This window comes from Cervus elaphus, chromosome 20 (assembly GCF_910594005.1).
Source record: "Cervus elaphus chromosome 20, mCerEla1.1, whole genome shotgun sequence".
NCBI classification, from domain to species: domain Eukaryota; kingdom Metazoa; phylum Chordata; class Mammalia; order Artiodactyla; family Cervidae; genus Cervus; species Cervus elaphus.
This window is the reverse complement of record NC_057834.1, coordinates 101,427,658-101,450,530: the sequence shown is the minus strand read 5'-3', so window position 1 is coordinate 101,450,530 and position 22,873 is coordinate 101,427,658. Positions and strand designations below refer to the sequence as shown.

The 22,873-nt window shown below is 43.5% G+C and overlaps 1 protein-coding gene across 2 annotated transcripts in view; it reads right to left on the bottom strand.

The window, feature by feature from the left end:
- Positions 1–22,873, bottom strand: part of JAK1 (Janus kinase 1) — a 243,689-nt gene that overhangs the window by 30,903 nt on the left and 189,913 nt on the right. For both annotated transcript variants that reach the window (XM_043878818.1, XM_043878817.1), the window contains 6 exons: positions 20,179–20,302; positions 13,360–13,513; positions 9,576–9,739; positions 7,400–7,742; positions 5,404–5,586; positions 184–341 (listed from right to left, as the gene is read on the bottom strand). In XM_043878818.1, the coding sequence (XP_043734753.1) occupies positions 184–341; positions 5,404–5,586; positions 7,400–7,742; positions 9,576–9,739; positions 13,360–13,513; positions 20,179–20,302 (1,126 nt within the window). The remainder of the gene's footprint in view (positions 1–183; positions 342–5,403; positions 5,587–7,399; positions 7,743–9,575; positions 9,740–13,359; positions 13,514–20,178; positions 20,303–22,873) is intronic.

Genomic DNA, 22,873 nt, shown 5'->3' with positions numbered 1-22,873 from the left:
GGACACCCACATAAGGGAGAAGAGGTGACGGGAAGGCCCGACCAGGACAGCAGGGACAGTCAAGGGCACCAAGGAAGTACTCAGCCTAATGCTCGATGACGCCCATGCCTGAGAAAGCCACGCTCCCCCCCATCTCTTTGTTCTTTTCACACCAAAGGTAACTGGAAAAGTTATCGAACCAACCAGATTGGACCATGACAGCCATTCTGTATGTTGTGGACGATCAGTGGGGGAGCCACGTCGGTGCAGAGGTAGTGATGGGCGTCTGCCGTGAGCCGGAAATAGCCGTCCACCAGGGACACGAAGGACAAGGCCTCCTCGTGGGAAGAGAGCTTCAGCTCCTGCAAGAGAGCAGAAATGCCCGTGGTTACATCACACACTGGCCACCTCAAGCAGCAGCTGACTCTCTGGGCAGGTACACAGTGAGAAGATATTCATGTTCAACACAATGGAGGATGCATGAGCCCATAGGGAAGCTCCCTTTGTTGCCAGTAACTGCGCCCTTGCATTTATAAATGATTCTGACTGTTCACCACACTCTTTCATCTATTACCTCAACCTTTCTCAGATGAGGACTAGTGTATGTGGGGGGAGCAGGGGACCGGCAGCTGTGTGGGAGACATGAGACCATGGAGAAGCTGCCCCCTGGCACCAGTTGGAAGAGCAAGGCTGATTCAAGGTGGCAACAACATGAAAGAGTGGAGGCGGGAAGAGCAGAGAGTGTGCAGGTGGTACCCTGGTCCTGGCACTACACTTTATTCCTGCTTATAGAAAAAGAAAGAGGCACAGGTGCTTCATCCCATCCAGAGCTGGTTCAGAAGGTGAAACTCTGGATTTTAGTTCAGGAATGGTCCCAGACACAACGATGAGGTTGTGAGATTAAATCCAGGGACCTCTGAGGGTCTGGAGGAGGCACAGTCTTATCACAGCGGGAGAGGCAAAGGCAAAAATAGAAGAGGAGGAGGGAGGGAGTTTTCATGGAAGGAAGAAAAATGCTCGGAGGTGAAGACAGGTGAGGTTTTTGTCTTAATCTTATAACCCTGAGCAGAGATGAACATTTATTTGAGTGGAACTGTGGGGTCAACCAGGAACATCTGATGAAGGAAGGTATGTAAAGCCATGATTTAGAGCTTTGGCTCACAAAAATCCTAACATTAACACACACTGGAGCCTTAAGAGAAGGGCAAAATGACACTTGAGTATAACACTCTTTCCATAACAATGGAGAAAGAAAAGGCTGGTGGCAGAGATGAGACCAATGAAGGGGTGCGGGGGAGAGGGATATAAGCAACCAGCAGAATGGAGGCAAAGGGCTTATAATGAGAATTAGCTATGATGCCAAAGGAAAGGTGCTTTGGGGTTGTGAGCCAAGGAGGCCAAGAGAGGGCAGGACTACCATAGGGACGGTGACCCAGGTGTGCTACGTGTGCTTCCGTTCAGGTGTGACCCAGCATCTGCCTGCACAGCCCCAAAGAGCAAATGCAAGACAGTCTGGCTTGGGGAGCCCTTCACCCAATCACACGCAAATGAAACCATGTAAGTGCTGAAGTTCCCTGAAAGCAGAAGTCTGAATAGAAAGGGGAGATGTCAAGAAGATGCAGACAGAAGAGATAAATCAAGATATGATTTGATAACATGGTAGCATCATGCTTTCCTGAAAGCGGCAATCAAAACACAGCTTGGAAATCCCATGGCTGGGAAGGGATTGGGGAATGAGATAAATAAGAAAAAGCAAATGAAGAAACGGACAAAGGATTAATCTCAAAAATATACAAGCAACTCCTGCAGCTCAATTCCAGAAAAATAAATGACCCAATCAAAAAATGGGCCAAAGAACTAAACAGACATTTCTCCAAAGAAGACATACAGATGGCTAACAAACACATGAAAAGATGCTCAACATCACTCATTATTAGAGAAATGCAAATCAAAACCACAATGAGGTACCATTACACGCCAGTCAGGATGGCTGCTATCCAAAAGTCTACAAGCAATAAATGCTGGAGAGGGTGTGGAGAAAAGGGAACCCTCTTACACTGTTGGTGGGAATGCAAACTAGTACAGCCGCTATGGAAAACAGTGTGGAGATTTCTTAAAAAACTGGAAATAGAACTGCCATATGACCCAGCAATCCCACTTCTGGGCATACACACTGAGGAAACCAGATCTGAAAGAGACACGTGCACCCCAATGTTCATTGCAGCACTGTTTATAATAGCCAGGACATGGAAGCAACCTAGATGCCCATCAGCAGATGAATGGATAAGGAAGCTGTGGTACACATACACCATGGAATATTACTCAGCTATTAAAAAGAATTCATTTGAACCAGTCCTAATGAGATGGATGAAGCTGGAGCCCATCATACAGAGTGAAGTAAGCCAGAAAGATAAAGAACATTACAGCATACTAACACATATATATGGAATTTAGAAAGGTGATAACGATAACCCTATATGCAAAACAGAAAAAGAGACACAGAAATACAGAACAGACTTTTGAACTTTGTGGGAGAATGTGAGGGTGGGATATTTCAAAAGAACAGCATGTATACTATCTATGGTGAAACAGATCACCAGCCCAGGTGGGATGCATGAGACAAGTGCTCGGGCCTGGTGCACTGGGAAGACCCAGAGGAATCGGGTGGAGAGGGAGGTGGGAGGGGGGATCGGGATTGGGAATACATGTAAATCCATGGCTGATTCATATCAATGTATGACAAAACCCACTGGAAAAAAAAATAATAATAAAAAATAAATAAATAAAATAAAAAAAAAAAAAATAAGAAAAAGCACCACACAGGGTTAACCCACCAGCTTCAGGAGCCAGTTTATCTGGGTTCAAATCTCAGGGTCTCTATGTACATTTAAGCATATGTAATCATCATTTTTTGTCAAAAATTATCAAATATCAGCAATTTCAAATGATTTAATGTCACAGTTGTATGACCTTGGCTGAGTTATTTAGCTTTTTTTGTGCCTCAGATTCCTCCTTCGTAAAATGAGAATAAAATACCCACCAATAAGAAAATGAAAAGAGTTGGTATTTGCAAAGCCTTTCCGACAAAAAGTACCTGATACATAGCAGGCCTCATATTTGTAAATGAAAAAGTAACGAGGAGATCAAGTATGGGTTTTTTCTTGCCTCCCCCAGCCCCACAAGGACGGTAGCTTGGCACAGAGTGGCCAGCCTGGGTGGCCAGGGTGAGCTCTGGCCTAGACGACAGGTGCACCATCTGGGTGCTGCCCTTGACTCTGTCAGCTAGGACAGGACAGGGAAGGCTCTCAAAGCCTGCATCCACTGGCTGCTGCTCCTTCTTCTCGGCCATGTCTCCAGGGTTTGGCCATGTTGAACAGCCAGACCACAGATGTGCCAAGCTCTCCCTCACTACGGAGTCCCTGGGGGAGAGGACACCTTGGAGCCCAAATCAGTGCAGGCTGGAGCCGACCCTCTGAGAGTTTCTACAGCTCTCCCCAAGCCTCAGGTTCCCCACTGGGAGTGGGGTCAAAATCCTGACAATACGGCTTAACATCTACAACATGCTGCTGCTGCTGCTAAGTCGCTCCAGTCATGCCCGACTCTGTGCAACCCCAGAGACGGCAGCCCACCAGGTTCTTCTGTCCCTGGGATTTTCCAGGCAAGAATACTGCAGTGGTTTGCCATTTCCTTCTCCAAATATGCTGAATATACAGCATTTATTTCTGTTTTCTCCCTCTTGCCATTTTCCATGTCTCCACTAACATCTATCTGGGCTCTTCCATCACATTTTTACTACAGTTTTCTTAGGCAATCAATGTATCTTTATTTTTAAGAAGGGAGGATGGGGAGAATTAAAAGTTAAAATCACTCATAATATCATCATAAACAAACAGTTGTTAATATATGATTATTTTCCTTAGAGCATGTGCATGCTTTAAACTTTTTACAACAAAATTGGTTCCATTAAGTTTCATATTCTGCTTTTTTCCATTTATGAAGCATTCTTCCAGATTTTTAAAAATTCAGCTATTTGTTTAAATAATATTCTAATACTCAGATGAGTTGTATTTTATTTTCTCGTTTTCCTATAATCATATATGCAGGTTAGTTTCAGCATTTTTGACACTGTAAATACTGTTTGGGATAAACATTCTCACTCATCGACCACTGCCTGCATCTCACTGTTTCTAAAAGACCCCTCATTTCCTGAATGGAGGGTTATGTAGATATTTTCAAGCCTTTTAATACCTGTTATCTTGGACAGCGAGGAGATCAAACTAGTCAATCCTAAAGAAAATCAACCCTGAATATTCACTGGAAGGACTGATGCTGAAGCTCCAATACTTTGGCCACCTGATGAGAAGAGCTGACTCACTGGAAAAGACTCTGATTCTGGGAAAAGACTGAGGGCAGGAGGAGAAGGTTGATGAGATGGTTGGATGGCATCGACTCAGTGGACATGAGTCTGAGCAAACTCTGGGAGATAGTGAAGAACAGAGAAGCATGACGTGCTGCAGTCCACGGGGTTTCGAAGAGCTGGACATGACTAAGTGACTAAACAATAACAAATCAAACTGCTTTCCCAAAAGGTATACCCAAAAGACTAATTACTCTAGGTATAAAAGGATGGCCACCTGTCCTAAACTGCATCACCAGATTCTTTCCCAGCACTGAGTGTTAGGATTTTGACACAGTAAAATTTGCCAATTTTAGGCAAAACATGGTACTTCCCTAGGTGACTACCTCCACTGCATGGAGCACCGTGTCTCACCATCCTGTCCTTTCCACGAGCAGTCGGCCGTGACCTCCCTGACACAAACATGTTTGTTTTGGCTGGGCTCCCACTTCCCCTGCCAAACTGGCCTGCCTGTCTAGATCACGTCCTCAAGTGATACCAGAAAAGAGGAAGTGAAGTTGAATACTCCTTCCTCTGTCCGAGTCACTTGGGTGTGCCTGACACCATGACGGGGACTGTCACTGTGGCCACAGCCACCGGCCCAACAGTCTGCTCAAGTGCAAAGTGGGGCTTCCCACCGACCTCATCCTGGGTGGCCCACCCAACCCAGCAGAGGGGCCGTGCAGGAGACCTTGGGAGAAAATGCTGACACTCACTTACCAAATTTTTTTTCAAATCCCCTAATTTTTGTGAACTGAATATTGATGCTGAAATACCTTTGGGGGGATACCAAATCCTGTCTTCATTTGAAGAACAAAGAAAGGCACTAGAACGTACGCAGGTAACTTAAACACAGACACTGATAATGTCAATGTCAGCAACAGGGACTTTTTGGCTTAAATAAGATGATCACAAGATTTTCTCTCGGGGACAGGAACCCTGCCAAGAGCACGTGCTGCATAACTGTCCTCAGCAAAGTCCCCTCCCAGCAGCAAACCCAGGCCCAATCACTTCTGGAGGAAACTTACCATTTTTTTGTTGTCCTGCTTATTAATGCTGACCACAGACTCCTTGATTACAATGTGAGTGATCTCAGGGAAGTAAGAAAAATTGTTCCACTCTTCTCGGATTTTGTTTTTTTCCTCATCCTTCTTGTGTTTATTTTCCAGTTTTTTCCGTTTCAGTTTTTTTTCCTTTTCAACAGGAACAATCTGATAAAACGCATAAGAGACAGAGTGAAGCCAGCTTTCTCATTTTCTATTGGCATTTCTCATTTTCTCCTGGCAAAACAACATAGGGCCTTGCAGCCAAGCAGGAGAAAGCCAGAGGGCTTGGACTGATGGAGGAACTGGGAGAGTCAGCACCCATGGGCTTACTCAGGCCCCACCAGGGATTCTTAGGACCCTACCCCTGGAAAAGACCTTAATGGACACACTGACTAAACTCTTTACATAATCTATAATGTACGAGGCAAACTCAGGAATGGAAATAACTGTCCACTAGACATACATCTATAATCGTCCCCCCAGTTGAGCATGGGCTTTCTCCTTTTAGAATCTACCACTGATTGTCTTGACTAGACAGCCATAATCAAGTTGGAATTAGTAAGAGCAGGTATGAATCTCATGCTTAGATAACCTGGGGAGTCATACATGTCTGCACAAGCTTACATATTTTGTGTAGCAGAGTTTTGGAGACCAGAGATCTGGATAAGATCCTGACTCTTGCCAGTTACTTAACTAGTTAGGTCATCTCTTTGAGCCTCCATTTACCCATCCATAAAACAGAGATCTTATGTCTTCACAGGGTTCTTAGAGCAGAAGGTAGGTTCTTAATAACACAGTACCCACACTACACAGAAAGTGCTTGGTAAGTGTTTGGCATTATTTTAGCATGAGAATAAAACAGGAGTAGAAAGTAAATTTCACCTTTATGTCAATAGTATTATTTACAATAATAATGATGATGATGATTTATTTATAATCAGCTATAATTTATTGAACATTTATTATACACCATTTATTATTATATAAGCTCTATGCTAAATAGCAGTTTTCTCAACAATACTATGAGGAAGTACAGTAAGTGTTACCTTTTTATAGATGAATAATGAATATGTAGCTGATATATATGAAGTAACCCTCCAAAGGCCGTATAAATATAAACAGTGGAGATAGGATTTGAACCAGGTCTGCTGCTAAGTCTGCTAAGTCACTTCAGTCGTGTCCGACTCTGTGCGACCCCATCCCTGGGATTCTCCAGGCAAGAACACTGGAGTGGGTTGCCATTTCCTTCTCCAATGCATAAAAGTGAAAAGTGAAAGTGAAGTCGCTCAGTCATGTCCAACTCTTCTCGACCCCATGGACTGCAGCCTACCATGGTCCTCCATCCATGGGATTTTCCAGGCAAGGGTACTGGAGTGGGGTGCCATTGCCTTCTCCGTGAACCAGGTCTATTTAGCTTTAAAACCCATGCTTTTAAACCAATCTGGTCTATTGCCTCATTCAATAAATACTTCAAAAAGAAGCTCCAAATTGCAAGAAAAATTACCCTATTTCATGGAGCCAAAGACCTAAATTCAATTCTTGGCACAATCACTAATCAGTTAGTTATGACCTTGGGCAAGTTTCTTAGCTTGTCTGTACCTCTTTGTGTTCATCTATAAAGTGTGGAAAATGGTAGTATCTCTCATAAATTTGTTTTAAGGAACAAATTAGTTAATCCATGTAAATTGCTTAGAAAAGTACTTGGTACATGGTAAACACTTGGTAAATGTCTGCTATTACTATATTATTACATATTATATATGCTACATTTCTCTATTTCCCTACAGAACTCAATAAATATTTATTTAGATCTACTGCTACATGGACACAATAAAAGATGAATGATACACTGTCTCTAGCCCATGAAACACACTCAGCTGACAGGGGGGACGAACATGCAAAGAGATAATATCATCAGAATACACAGAACACACCATGTGACATAGGATGTTCTGATCAGCCACCTATCGGCACTTACATGTGGTTTCTGTCTCCACTGGATTCCAAGATTTCCAGTCACCATCACTTCATAGCAGAGAACATTTCCACTATCATTTGGATGGAACCGATTCATCTCATTTTCTGATGAAATCAGTAGCATGGAAGTCTCAAATATTTCAGCACCATAATGTTTTGTCAAAGTTTCCAAGGTAGCCAGGTATTTCACCTTCAGGTCATGCGTGGACACGCTGCTGTCGCAAATGGTCTTGTTGTTAAACTCCTTTAGGAAATCCTTGAAAACATTATTTATTCGCATCCTGGTGAGAAGGTTCCTCTGTCTGATGGACTTATTCAATGTTTCTGGAATATATCGCTTGTAGCTAAAAGAAAGTTTAAAAAAAAAAATCTCTTTTTTATGTATAGGTTAGCAGAAAAGCCCAGAAACAAATGCAAGCCTGTGACCCTTCCTTCTCTGTGTTGCCAAAGGAGAAAGGTTCTACTCCCAGAGGTCTTGGAGTAAAACTCAGGATGATAATCATAGGGAGATGGAGGTGGACAGGGACTGAAAGAAAAGAGACAAGTACCTGGTTCCATAGATTTTACTGAAATGGAAATTCCTACAAGAATCATCAGATTTTCTGGATCACAAAGGCAGGCAGCAAAATGGACTTAACTGTTTTTGTTTGCTAACGTCACTGTTCCTTCCCGCGTACACTGTGTTCACATGAACACACTGTTGCTAAGGTTCAGCCAGAACCTTAGCAGTTAGAAAGCCACCTGGAAGGTGTCAAGAGTGATGAGAGATGCTTCACACGTTCTACCTGCATATCTATTAGACAGTTTTTCTATAAAGATCACAGGTTGCCTTTATAAGAAATAGGAAAAACACATAAAAGCTAATCAAATACAAAAGACCCAGTGGTTGCTGTGTGCAAATGTGCTAGATATATTAAATGGATCAACAGATAAAGTGAAAGACTAATCATTCAGGTGTTAATGAGAGAGAGAGTATCTATGACTAACAGAATCACAGCAAATGGATACACTGTGAGAACAAGACCCAGCTTTACCAGGGGTATGAACACCCAAGAAAAAAAGAGCAAGTCTGCTGGCGGTCAGACAAGTGGGGAGACAGCCTGAGAAAGCACCCAGCACAGGGGAATCCCTGCCACACTGACAGTTTCACAACAGCGGAAAACTGTGGAGCTTGAAATTTGTCCCCAGCAAATACTGTAACTTCTTTTTTAGATTAAAGTAACAGAGGGGAAGGTCAGAGGAGAGCTATTTTTAACTTCAGCCTCATGCAAAAATAAAGAGGAGGTGCCCAGAGCAAACGCCACAGAAACAGGAGAAAGCAGTGTGGCATGTATCTCACCAGTCCCTGCATTTCTGAGGGGCAACTCGTGACCTGCTCCAGACTCTGGTCAAGGGCAAGGAGATACGAAATGTAACCTTACGAAAAGGCACATGCCACCTATCACAGATAACATGGCTATAAATAATCCCCTCTTCAAAATGACTTGTCTTGGGACAAACACAATAGTGCACTGATTTAAAAATTGTATTTCCAGACTTCCCTGGTGGTCCAATGGTTAAGACTGTGTGTACACTGCAGGGAGCATCAGTTTGATCCCTGGCTGGGGAACTAAGATTTCCCCCATGATGGGTGGATGGCCAAAAAAATAAAATAAAAATTATATTAGTGTTTCATAGATAGGTGGAAGTTATACAGATTGAATATTCCTTCAGAAGGACTTGCTTGCAAATGATAATTTTAAGTAAATACAATTTTCTTAAGGTAACAGTTGATCATGCTTCACATTGGAATTAGCAGCTCTCCAGGGAACCAGTACAGGCTGGAAATGTATTAGGGCTATATCAAGAAGGATTTTAGGACAGATCCAGCACAAAAGGAAAAAGTGCAGGGACAGATGCCAGTGCCCAGCATGGGCAGAGAGCAAGGGGGAGGGCATGTGGGCCACTCATTTGACTGGTGACCCAGCCCAGAACTTTCACTTCGTACAAACTTCTGAGGTTGTCAGCCAACATTCAAATTCAGGACACAATTATAATTGTACTACCTTTTATTATAAATATTCTTTAAAAAAAGCTGGGCTCTGCAGAGAGCAGACAGCCAACAACTGAGGTGTATGAGAATGTGTAAGAATAACACCATCCCCACAATCACTTCTTCAGCCAGCAGGAAGGTTTACCTGATGTCCTTGGGGAGTTCTGGCAATTGCATCTTCTTCATCATGGCGTAGTGGGAGATGGCCAGCACGGCCATTCCCAGACACTCGTTCTCAATGTCGTGCCCATCCTGCTCCGTCTTGGGGTCTCGAATGGGAGCCAGGCATTTGACCAAATCATACTGTCCCTTTGGAGCAGAGATGAGAAGAAATGAATCACTGCTTAAGTTTCAAGCATCCGCCCACATTTCTGATCTTAGGAGGAAGGTTCCCCACACAGGGAAGTGCTACCCAAGAAGCAGTACAGCAAGGAGACTAACGAGATTTAGAGTTTCCCTGGCACCAGACCTCTTTCTCAATAGTTGGGCATGAAAGGGCTTGGGAAATGTTCTCCCCAGGTTAATTCATTCCTTCAAAAGTCATGAAGCCCCTCCACAGGGCTTCCCATGGAAGTGATGGTAAAAAATGTAGTATGTACTAGGCTTGGACTGCACCAGGGCATGGGAGGTAACAGCTGTCTGGGGCTTGATCATTTGTTAACTCCACAATGAACTGAGCACCCACCATCCCTCCTGATGTAGATTTACAGAAAGGAGAAGGAATCCCAGATTCTATACTAGGTCATGACCACACGTGATATTTTTCAATATCTGCTGTTAAAGTCTCCAATGGTGAAATATATCCTCAAAATACACCCCCTCATTCATGGAGGTATGCCACACATTCCAAGAGTTCATGAGGGCTTCAGAAAACAAAAGTGAAAACAAAAAAGCAGTGGCCAATACCTACCTGTCTTGTACAGAGTAATGACAACACCATCACTGCTCAGTCCCCTTTATTAAGCCCGGACCTGAGTGCTAGGCACTGTGCGCGGTTCGTCTCATCCACTATTTCATTTAATCTTTACAACAGCCCTATGAGGGGGATGCTAACATCACCAACTCTGCCTAACAGATGAGGAATCTAAGGCACCAAAAGGTTAAATAATGTCATTCACTCAGTTGGTAATTATTGACTAACAAGAACCAATTATGGGCCAGATATTATTTGAGGTACTAGCAGCAGACCAAACCACATCCCTGATCTCATGGAGACTCCAGGAAAGAAAGAAGAACAAATGGAAATACATAACCTCAAGTAATTACCAAAGCCAAAGACAAGTAGAAAGACATAGCACTCTGAGTGCCGGGGACCTCATGAGCGTGTGTGTGTGTCTGTGTCTGTGTCTGTGTGTCTGTGTCTGTGTGTGTCTGTGTCTGTGTGTCTGTGTGTGTCTATGTGTGTCTGTGTGTATCTGTGTGTCTGTGTCTGTCTGTGTGTGTGTCTGTGTGTGTCTGTGTCTGTGTGTGTGTCTGTATGTGTCTGTGTTGAGGGGTGGGGAGCAGTGGGTATCAAACCGGGGACCTCATGAGCGTGTGTGTGTCTGTCTGTGTGTGTGTCTGTGTGGTGAGGGGTGGGGGGCGGTGGGTAGGGCCTCATGAGAGTGTGTGTGTGTGTGTCTGTGTGTCTCTGTGTGTGTGTCTGTGTGTGTGTGGGTGTGTCTGTGTGTGTGTCTGTGTGTGTGGTGAGGGGTGGGGGGCGGTGGGTATCAGACCAGATGTGACTACAGGGCTGCAGCTCTGCAACGCAAAGCCACCATCACACTTGGTCTCTTCTCGCCGACTCCAAGTGGACCAAGCTCTCAGGACGGGACCGTCAGCCCTCCTCCAGCTGGGAAAGAGGCAGACGTGAAGTCTGGGTGGTGGTCCTACATCAGGAGGACACTCGCTTTCCCTGAAGCAGCTTTAATGGGTTTTGGATGAAGGGTTCTCACCACTGCCGTTCTCCTCTTGCCAAGGCAGGACTTCTGGTTCCTCTCAGTAAGAAAAGGACACTGACCACTTCTACAAACTACCGAGGATCAACAACAATCATCGCTGCCAGCAGTGGAAGCGGACAGTGTGGAAGAGGACAAAATTCAAAACTATTTTGTCTGGCTGTGATTTTCTGTAAACATCACTGTACAACTACCTTAAGTAATTCATTCCTGAAGCTCTGAAATGTCAGATTCTAATGTCATACTCACTCCTGAAGTATGGGGCACTCTTTCTTTACACTTTCTCTTTCAAAAAAGTAAAAAGAATCAATCTCAGACTTGAATATGTGTAAAACTGGGAGGCTGGATTCAAAAAGGCCAATATGAAAATGGCCAGTTCACTTTACTTTTTCCACACAGTATCTGCCTAGGGCTGTGCTGTTTCACTTCTCTGCAGTCTCGGAGGCCACTCCTCAGATATGTTATGGAAAGTGCAATCAATAACTAAAGCCGTCTAGCAGATGACGACTGTGACACAAAATCCAAATGTGAAAAACTACATCCTAAGGAAATAATAAGGAGAACACACATTCAGAAATATGTTTGAGGCTGTTTTGTAACAGTGATAGTGTAACAGGGGAAAAAAACAACAAAAAGGTTTAAAACAATGATTAGTTAAATGAAGGCTGGCTTTTCCTCTGGATTCCAGTCTCATACTCAACTTCCTACCAGGAATCTCCACTTGCATATCTCACAGGTATCTCTGAAAGAGAGCTCCTTGTTTCCAACCCCCCTTCTCCAACCTGCTGCGTCCACTCTTTCCTATGCAGGGAATCACTCCATTATATGTCAGACACTGCCCAAAACAGAAATCTCAAAATCATCTTCGATGCTTCCAATACCCTCAACCTTGCACATCCAACTTAACAGCAAGTCATATCAAGTCTATCTCCAAAATTAATCGCAGATCCATCCATTTCCCTCCAACTCTACTGCTACAACACTGATGCTACTTGGCACGCAAGGAGCGGGGAGGGGTGTGCATAAATATTCCACAGTGCCCAGTGCCTTACAGCAAAGAATTATCCAGCCCAAAGTGTCAGCAGTGCTGCTTTTGAAAACCTTTGCTCCTCTCCAAAGAAATACTTTCCCTACTCCTCCCTGAGAACTGCAGACACTTTTTTATTCTTCAACGTTCAGTACAAATGCCACCTCTTTGAAGAGCCCTCTGATTATTCTATTTAAATTAGCTCTCCCCATTCAAACCTCCCTCCCCATATTCCTTATGACAAAAGCTTTTTCATTCATAGAACTTATCACAATTCCTTGTGTATTATCTATATGTCATTTTATCTGCTTGTTTTGTTTGTCCAACTCGATTAAATATCTGGGGCTTGCAGAGACCATGTCTGTCTTGCTCACCACAGAGTCTGCAGCAGCTTAGCAAAAAATACACAGACACTCAGAATAAGATATTTTCAGATACTACAAGTGCATGGTACATATCTGCATGATAAAATCAGGAAGCACACAAACAAAAATGCTAGTTATCTCAGGTTAATATAATTCAGGTGACTTGAACTTCACTTTCTGGCTTTTCTCTAGTGTCTAACCATCCCACTCACCACCGCTATGACTCAGAGCAGCCACCTCCTTGCCTTCTGTGACTGCTGAGAAGCACCTTCATGACCAGCCCTGCTCAATGACTCCTTCCCTCACTTAGAGCTTCCCTCTGCTCTCGGCGCAGGAGGCACCGCAGAGAGGAAGTGAATGGGGTTGGTGGAGCAAGGGATGCGGAAAGGCCCACAAGTGGGATAACCAGCCCCCACTGGATGCTGAACTGCCTTCCCTTGCCCTCACCTAGAGCAAGTCCAGGGTTGGCGAGAACGACCAATGGAACAGGTCATAAAGCATCTAAGCAGCTACCATGGTTGGCTGCGCCAGGGAATCTGACCCCTGTCATGTCTCACCCACCCCACGAACTCCAGGCTCCCCTGGGCCCAAATGTCTTACCTGAGCAAACAGATACTCCAGTGAGCTGGCATCAAGGAGAGGTGTTGCATCTGGAACTTTTTTTTTCTCATAGCCATTTTTCTGCTTCTTTGGAGAATGTCGCCATACTGATTGCTCGTTGTCATTGGTCCCATGCCAGTTGGTGAAATAGAACCTGAAAGGCAGGAAGATGAAGGTTAATCATGGGAAAGAGGACCTTGGCGTGCATGGGAGGGGTGTCCTGGTTCTACCCAGGGTGATCAGTGCCGCAGGCTAAACTTCCCTGAGAAGTAAGCAGACAGACAGACCTTTCACCTGGGTAAGCACTTCACTGTTTATAAGGTCCTTTTCTTTCATTCTTACGAGCACTCTGTGCAGAGCATCCTGCCAGAACCTCGCCTGTGACTCAAGGAGATAAGGTGACTTCCTTAAGATCACGGAGATAGCACCTCGGACTTCCCACTGTGTCTTTCTAAACAGGAAAACACTGCTGACTAGAACTAGATGTTAGCCTAGCCACTCACTCCACCTTTAGTGATGCCAGCCTACCTTGAATCCAAGACCTACTTCATTCAAGTTTAACATTTCTGAAATCTAGCTTCATCATACAGTCAAGACATACAGTTAATACAGCAGTGTTTCCTATTTCTCAGATTGCTGTTACTGATACTTTATCTTATAATGAACAAAGTTTTAAAACAGAAGAAATACATGAACATTATTACAAGCATCTGCTGCAGTGCCCAGGCCTAATGAACACTTTATATATGCTATTTAATGCTTGCAGCAATTGTACAAGTTGCTTTACTGCTTCCATTTTATAGAGGAGGAATACTGAGGTTCCAAGAGGGTAGGTGACCTAAGACCAAGAGCCTGTTTTCTCCACCATCTGTAAGAGAAACACCAGGAATTCTGGAAGATATGAAGGTGACTAAGCCAAACTGATCCAGGACAGCTTCAGGTTACAGACTCAGCAGGTCCCTGGGTCTCTCTCCCGTGACATGCCCATGTGCTGAGGAGAAACCATGATAGCATGAGGAAGGAACAAATAAAAATCTCTTCCTCAAAAGGAGCTGCCATTGAACCCAGACACCTGTCAGAGAGCTATCCTGGCAGAGCCTGGGGCATGCAGGATCTGGTCAGGCTCTGGAAGGCAAGGGCTTCTCAGGCACAGCCCCTGCCTGCTGTGAATCCCCTGTCTAGAGGCAATCAGTCAAATTCAACAATATCCTCAAAGTAGCAGACAAGAGGGCACATCTCATAGATAGGGCTACACTGTGACTTTCATGGACCTCACACAGTTTTCCTTTCCTCCATAACAAAAATATTAAAGGTAAATATAAACATAACAACTGTGGTGGTATAAAGAATATAATCCAGGCTGGATTAGTTTTTTTCGTGACTTAAACAAAATTAAAACACTTCTGTGGGGACCTAATAACACTGTGAACCCTAGGCACTGTGCCTCAAAGCTAAGTTTTTCTTAAACATGAGAGTCTCAGGTAAGGCACAATGGAGGACCAAGGAGGGAGAAGCTGCCCCCACTGCCAGAGGCAGTGGCAGGGAAGGGTAAAGGGTTGGGGAGGGAGTTGGGACTAGAATAAATAAACACCAGGCAGGCTATGGAGTCTGGACAAGGCACAGGAAAGCCCGCGAGCCAAGCTGATATGAGGCAGGATCCCCCTGGAAGATGGACTGAAACGAGAGAGGCAGAGAGACAACAGGTGCCTATGGCGACCACCTGGGCAATGCCGTGAGCTTCGTGGGGCAGAGGCCTCAGCTATCCTGCTCATCACTAAATCCCCAGTGCCTGGCACAGAACAGGTGCTTAATACACGCTTGTTGGATGAATGAACAGCAAATGAATGACCTAATTCAAGAAGTAGTCATTAAAATGGAAAGGATGGGTAAGAAGTTACTTTAAAGGTAAAATCAACATTTTACAACTTTCCAGTGATTCTATATAACCCATATTTTATGTAACTTACCAAAGTGACTAATAACTTGACTGTGGCCTTTGGCATCTCTCTCTCAGGCAGAAAAAAGCCATGTATCTACAGAGTCCACATGCAGCATAAACCGTAGCTACAGGGCTGTCCCCGTCCATACCCTTCCATGTGAAAGTAGAAGCCTGTAGCTCTCAGCTGCCCAAGAGGCTGGCATCCATGCTGCCCCCAGGCTGAGAAGCCTGCTCTTCAAGGGCAGAACAGAGCACAGGCCAGGAGGACTCCTCTAGGATTGGCTGCCCAGGGAAGGCAGAAAGTAAGAGGTGAACCAGCTCCAGCAGCTAAGCAGGAAATCTGAAGCTGGGGCAGAAAAAGAGGGACAAGGCCATGGCGGACTCCTCTGACCACTGAGGGAAGTCCAAAATGGAGCATTCTCATCATTCATACAATAAGCTAGTGATCTACTCTAAGTTCTGGGGGGTCCTGCCTGGGAGGAGACAGGTGAGAGGTCTAAATGGGATGATGAAGAGAGTAACTTAGAGCTTCCAAGTGCTAATTGTGTGCCAAGCACTCCACACACAAAGGCTCAAAGCAGGCGTCTCACAAAGAGATACGATTCCCAGGTGGTGCAGTGGGAAAGAATCCACCTGCCAGTGCAGGAGATGCGGGTGTGATGCCTGGGTCGGGAAGATCCCCTGGAAAAGGAAATGGCAACCCACTCCAGTATTCTTGCCTGCAAACTCCCATGGACTGAGGATCCTGGCAGGGTACAGTCCATGGGGTTGCAAAGAGTTGGACACAACTGAACAACCAACATTTTCACTTCTGGGCTTCCCAGGTGGTGCTAGTGGTAAAGAACCTTCCTGCCAATGCAGGAGACATTAAGAGATGAGGGTTTGACTCCTGTGTCAGGAAGAACCCCTGGAGGAGGACATGGCAACCCACTCCAGTATTCTTCCCTGGAGAATTCCACAGACAGAGGAGCCTGGTGGGCCCCAGTCCATGGGGTGGCAAAGAGTCAGACACAACTGAAGTGATTTAGCATGCAGCACGCATGGAAGATTACCTGGGCTAATGAGGCAAAGGGATGTCAAGGGTGGAGGAAGCTGTCTGAAAGAGCAGAACTGACCACAGATTTTCCCTGAACCAGTAGGAACCATGGATTTCCCACATCCCTGCTGAGACTCTATGATAAAGAGCCACGCACCCAGCATACCCCCTTGGGGCTGAATGAGGACATTTTCCAAGGTTGCCATCTGAGTGCTGTGAAAATGGCCTTGCTTTAGAAGCCTTCTGGTAAGATGTTCAACAAGATAAGGCAATGTACAATGTCTTCACTACAGAAAGGCTGAAGTGAGCCTAAAACAAGGCTGGATCTCTGGAAATTGCCTATAGTCAGAGACTGATAGCTCTCTATTTAATAAGACAATAAAATGGAAAAAACCTTTAGATTAGTGACTGTCGAAATCAACATCTTCCATAAGCAACAAGGATATATTGTACTATTGTATGGCTCAGGGCAATATAGCCACTATTTTGTAACAACTTTAAATAAAAAATACTGAATCACAGGGCTTCCCTGGTGGTCCAATGGTTAGGACTCCACCTTGCAATGCAAGGGACACCAGTTCGATCCCTGGTCTGGGAAAATGCTACATGCCATGGAGCAACTAAGCCTGTGCTCTAAGAGCCCAGGAGCCTCAACTACCGAGCGCTCCTGCCGCAACTGCTGAAGCCCGCGTGACTAGAGCCCACACGGCACAAAAGAAGCCACTGCAGTGAGAAGCCTGCACACAACAAAGAGCAGCCCCGCACTCACCACTAGAGAAAGCCTGCGTGCAGCAACGCAGACCCACCACAACCAAAAAATAAGTATTTTAAAAAATATATTGAATCATTATGCTGTACATATGAAACAAATTACAAATTGACTATATTTCAAGAAAAATATATAAATAAGTGTAACAACGGAAATGTTTCAGGGAAAAAAAAAAATCAACACCCACCTAATCGTTAATAAGACAAAACCAGTAAGTACCCTCAAGACAGAAATTGTACACTCCTTTCAAAATTAATTATTAAACCTGGGCCACCAACTCCTGATATTACAACATGCTAATGGAAAAAAATTAAGGATGACCTAAATAAATGTAGTATGATAATGGACTATTATATTCCTTTGCAGGATGATGTGGAAGAATACTGCCAGAAGGAAGGAGGGAGGAAGGGATCATCAGACAGACAGACCCACCAATGAGAGATACGCCTTCCTTGCAAGTTTTTGAGAAAATTATACTATAGATGATTACATAGTCTAAGCTTATGTACAGATATTATATACAACAAATTCTCTTTAGGTTTCTATAGAACCTGACTAATGGACAGTGAAATTCATTTAGATAAAAAAGCAAGAAAATATGATTTTTCTTAAAAGGAATAAAGAGTATGTTTGTCTTATATTAAGATAAATCATAAAACAATAGCTAAAAAATTATCTAAAAGCAGAAAACTATAATTAAAGTACAAAAATACTGCCCAAAATAGAGCTGGGATTCCACTGAAATAGTCACCAACATTTATTTTCACATTACACCTTCTTTAGTGGCGAGATGATGAGGTTTCAAAATTATGTAGTCTGTTGTAATGCAAATGTTTTAGCTTAGGGTGGGATCTTTCCAAGTTCAAAGAGTTTGTGGTAACAAGGCAATATCCTGTTGAAGCGCAGTGTCAGGTACAAAGTCAAGGTGCCAAAAGTGAGGCAGCCGTGAACTTCCTGGCAGCTAGCAGTAACGTGTGTGTGTGTCCGTCTTTGTGCAACCCCATGGTCTGCTGCCCACCAGGCTCCTCTGTCCATGGGATTCTCCAGGCATGCATACTGGAGTGGGCTGCCACTCCCTTCTCCAGGGAATCTTCTCAACCCAGGGATCAAACTTGGGTCCCTTACATCGCCTGCACTGGCAATGGCGGGGGAGGGGGGGCGGTCTTTACCACTAGCACCACCTGGGAATACCCAACAGAAATGGGGAGCTGTCAAAGACAGTTTTTCATGAGGCATTCACATGACCAACCAAGAGGATTCTAGTGCTAACAAGACAAGTCACTATGCATGTAACTTTGAGTAACTCACTTGTCTTTTTTGGACATCAGTTTCCACCTAAAAAATAGGAAGAGCTGAATCAGACAAACTCAGGTCCCTTCCAAGTCCCATATTCTACCATTCTAGATTCTGAGTCTAAAAACCTAGAGGGAAAGAACTAGAACTGAGTGACAAGCCTCCTTCCCAGACTTCAAGCTACAAATACATGCTTCAATGTTGGGTTGCAGAGCCAACCCCCAGGCCACAGGAACAGGATTACACTCTGAAAAATAAATCCAAATTTAGCCAGAAGGCTCAGCTGGGTGGAATGAACATTTCCCTAAAGCTGGGGCAGGAAATCTCACAGGACACACACCTCTCAAGGTGAGACCAAGGGTGAGTAAGGAGGGAGGAGAAAAGTCAGCCCAGGATGATTATCAAAGAACGTACATCAAGGTGAGACCAAGGGTGAGTAAGGAGGGAGGAGAAAAGTCAGCCCAGGATGATTATCAAAGAACGTACATCTGGTTCAGCTTCCGCTGAGAAAAACATCCAGCCACTGCAGAATGGTGATAACTCTACTGACCTCTCAACGGAAATAGCAGTTAAGATACTGTGGAGAGCCTCTGAGATCTCCAGGCTGTTCTACATGACCCTGCGTTCCAGTAGCACCTGAGCCAACTCACTGACTAAATCCCCTCTAGGTACGTTAAGATCCTTTTCAAAAAGGATTCACCCTATTTATCAGCTTCTCTGTTAAATACAAGTGTGAACCTGTGGTTAACTGGTGGCAGGTGGTTTAGTTGCTAAGTCGTGTCTGACTCTTGTGACCCCATGGACTATAGCTCTCCAGGTTCCTCTGTCCATGGGATTCTCCAGGCAAGAATACTGGAGTGGGTTGCCATTTCCTTCTCCAGAGAATCTTCTCAACATAGGAATCGAACCCAGGTCTCCTACATTGCAGGCAGATTCTTTACCGACTAAAGGGAAGCTTGTGGTTAACCAGTATCTAATAAATATACTTCCAATTCAACATACAGATCAAACATGCTTATAAACTCAAGAGACTATAGCGATGAAGTACTGACTATGCCACCTTAGGAGACTATGTGACACTTAACAAAGTCTACAATATGGGAGCAAAGATAAGATATTCACTAGAAGAAAAATTATAGCCCCACTGGACCAAAGTCCTCAGGCAGTGGATTGAAACACCCACCTCTTTAGAACAAGACCAAGCTAGGATTTCTAGGTTTCCACTTCAGGCAGTGTTTCTCAAGCTCTCTAGTAAGAAACATCTTATTATACAATGAGCTAATACATACGGATTATATATTAAGAAACATTTTATTATACCATGGCCTAGAACATACAGATTATATATTAAGAAACATTTTATTATACCATGACCTAGAACATACAGATTAATCTCAAACTACAGCTCTAAAAACAATATTCTTAGGTTATGTATATATGCTGATATTATCTATTCTCATCTATCTCTCTCAAAAAATTTCTGGTCATAACTCTCTAAACTCATGACCATAATTCACTGAATAAAAACTCTGCTGTAAGGTACTAAGTCTATTCAAAATACCCTCTGCTTTTTAATGATTTCTTTTCTAAAATGCAACAGAGGAAGGTGATCAAACTCATCTTGAATTGTTCTCCAAATACTGAAGAAGTCCTTTCTCATAGCAAGCAAATACAAAACTTACAGGTTACAAAAATGACTACACTGCCTCTTGGTAAGTGACTTAGGTCTCCAGGCTGATGGTCGTGCGTCCCTGCACAGGCGAGACTGGCAGGCAGCCATACCTCATCCGGTAGTGGAGCCGGAGTGACGTCTTGTCGTCAACGGTGATGCTGTGATTCGGAGCGTACCAGAGCTTGGTGCTCTCGTCATACAGGGCAAAGAGGTTGTGACACAGAGGAGAGATACCTGGGCAAAAGTGAAGAAGGGATCAGCAAATTAAAGACACATAGATCTGGCCATCTTTTTTCAAAGCACCGCATACGCAAAGACCAGCAATTCTCTCATTCAGAAAGAATCCGAGTCATATTTGCATCCTCTTAGGGCTAAATACAACTTCCAACCATGCACAATCAGGCAGTTTTAAACATAATAATAAAAAATTAGGGCTCTCCAGGAATATGGACTATAGCACCTGGCAAACCAGGTAAAAAACCATTTAAAAATAAAAGTCTAATAATATTTCTCATTACAGTGTCTGTGACAGTCTTACCAAATCCTGATTCAAAGAAAAAAAGGCCATCTGAGAGAGTCCCAGACCCCACCTGTTGTGCACCTTGCTAATCACAGTGAGGAGCACTCTTAGAATTTGAGAAATCCTTGATCTAGCTCCTACAGAGTGTTTAAACAGTTCTAACATACTTTGATTACACATTAAACATGCAAATAAGTTCCTGGCAGTAGCGTGTGAAATGTGTGTTAGAATAAATAACCAAAGTGATTATCCATGATTAAAATCTATTACCATAAATGGTAAATACACTTTTAAGGTACTCTGTATAGTTACTGAAGTATTTTTTACTAACAGCCAACTAGCAAGAACATAACTGTTGACAACAGGTAGCCTTGCCTCCCTACAAGTGCTCCCTTGACTTCCTATCCAACTAACCACCTCCTTTGGTGTAAGAATGTTAGAAGAGATTAGGGAGATGAGGCCAGGAAAGTACCTTTCCACTCAACTTCTGAGCCCATGATTAAAATTACACACACCTGTAACCTAAAAGTGTAGGGGAAGTAGGAGAATGATTATAAATAATCAATTATTGTTGATATTTTCATGTGTGGTCAGGCCTCAAACAAAGATACAATGAACTTATGTGGTGGGAAAAAAACAAAAAAAGGAGGCGGGGAACGTGAGGTAGCTGGTACTTGATTCCCAACTCAGATACGTGAAGACAGATGGACAGTGACTGGTACCCTCACTGATCCTGCCCACCTAGGCAGGGACTCTCTCCCATGCACACACTAAGAAGTTACAGGTTTCTTGGCTTCTTCATGCTTCTGCTGAATACCTCAACTTCTGTTTCTCAAGTTATTTGGGAGTTACTTCTTCAGTAACTGTACATGGAGCTACACTACTCCATGTAGCAGAGGAGATGGAGCTAAGCTTCAAAGAGCATTTTCCCTTGGGAACCATGGTAAATGGCTTTTAGATCCAGTATTACTAGGACTATATTTCAGGTAAACAATGGATTTTCATTCATAAACTGGCTTCTGTGGACTGGCCTGGAAACCTGGCTTTTCTTTATAGATATCCGTATTTGAATATGAAAACACGTATTTGAAGCATAATTTATCTGTAATCAAATAGATAAGTCTACAACTCTATCCCAGGTCTGATTCAGAATATATCACTATTTAAAAAGAAGATCAAAAATATCTACATAGCACCAACATTTACTGAGGGCTTAGTATCAGGCATGAGGCTAACATACTCTACACATCTATTATCTTTTAATTCTCCTAATACCTCCTGTGGTTAAGTATTATTTCTGCCATTTTACAGATAAAGAAACTCCGAGATTTAGTCTGATTCAAGGTTGTTCAACTAGTAAAATGCAAGACTGGCACTCAAACCCAGATAGAGCTACCGAGGAGGGTAAAATAATGAGAGATAAAAGAACAAAAATCTATCCTATCTATGTTGGTAAAAAAATGAGAATATTGCCCCCAAAACATCATGTACCATAAAAATAATAATAGCTACAAGAATCTGTGATATTCCATATTCATGTATTAATTTCTGCAACAATCCCCTGAGTTGGTTACAAAAGCTAGTAATCATCCTCTACAGACTGGGCTTAAAAACTGATGCCCCAAACTGACCCTGAGCCCAGAGTAACAGGATACAGGGGCTGAGTCTGTCTTCATATTCACAGGCTCTCCCTCTCATCTCTTGAAACAGCAGTTCCTCTACCTCTCACTAACTGCAGCCCAACAATTCTGCACAAATGATCCTTGCTAACAAACTAAGGTTTATACCTGCTATGCTAATGGCAAGACGCTTGGCTAAGACAATAAACACCATAAACCAAATCTCAAGAGAAAGGGGAAAAAATGTTTTTAAAGCTGCTGTCACACCAACCTCTCCCGTTTTATTTCAACTCTGGTATTTAAAGAATTTTAAGCAGAAAGACAGATCAGAAAGAAAATGGGTTTTCTAGACAAACCTAACTCAGGGCTGGCTCTAAGACAAGGTAGCTTATTCTGGAAACAGCCATACAATTCCCCCACCACCCCCATTGTAATAATCCTCAGAGCTGCTCTGAGGACTAAAGATGATGTAAGTAAAGCATGGATCAGGCTACCTGCCATCATAGCTACTGAATCCACCATGATGAAACGAGTTGATTTTTTAAAAAACAGCTGTACAAAGCTGTACAACCATCACCAAGCTCCAAGTGGATTAGATATTGCAGTTTCTATCAATTAACTTTACCTGTCATTTAAAAGCAGGTAGGCAAAAACTGCCAATGACTC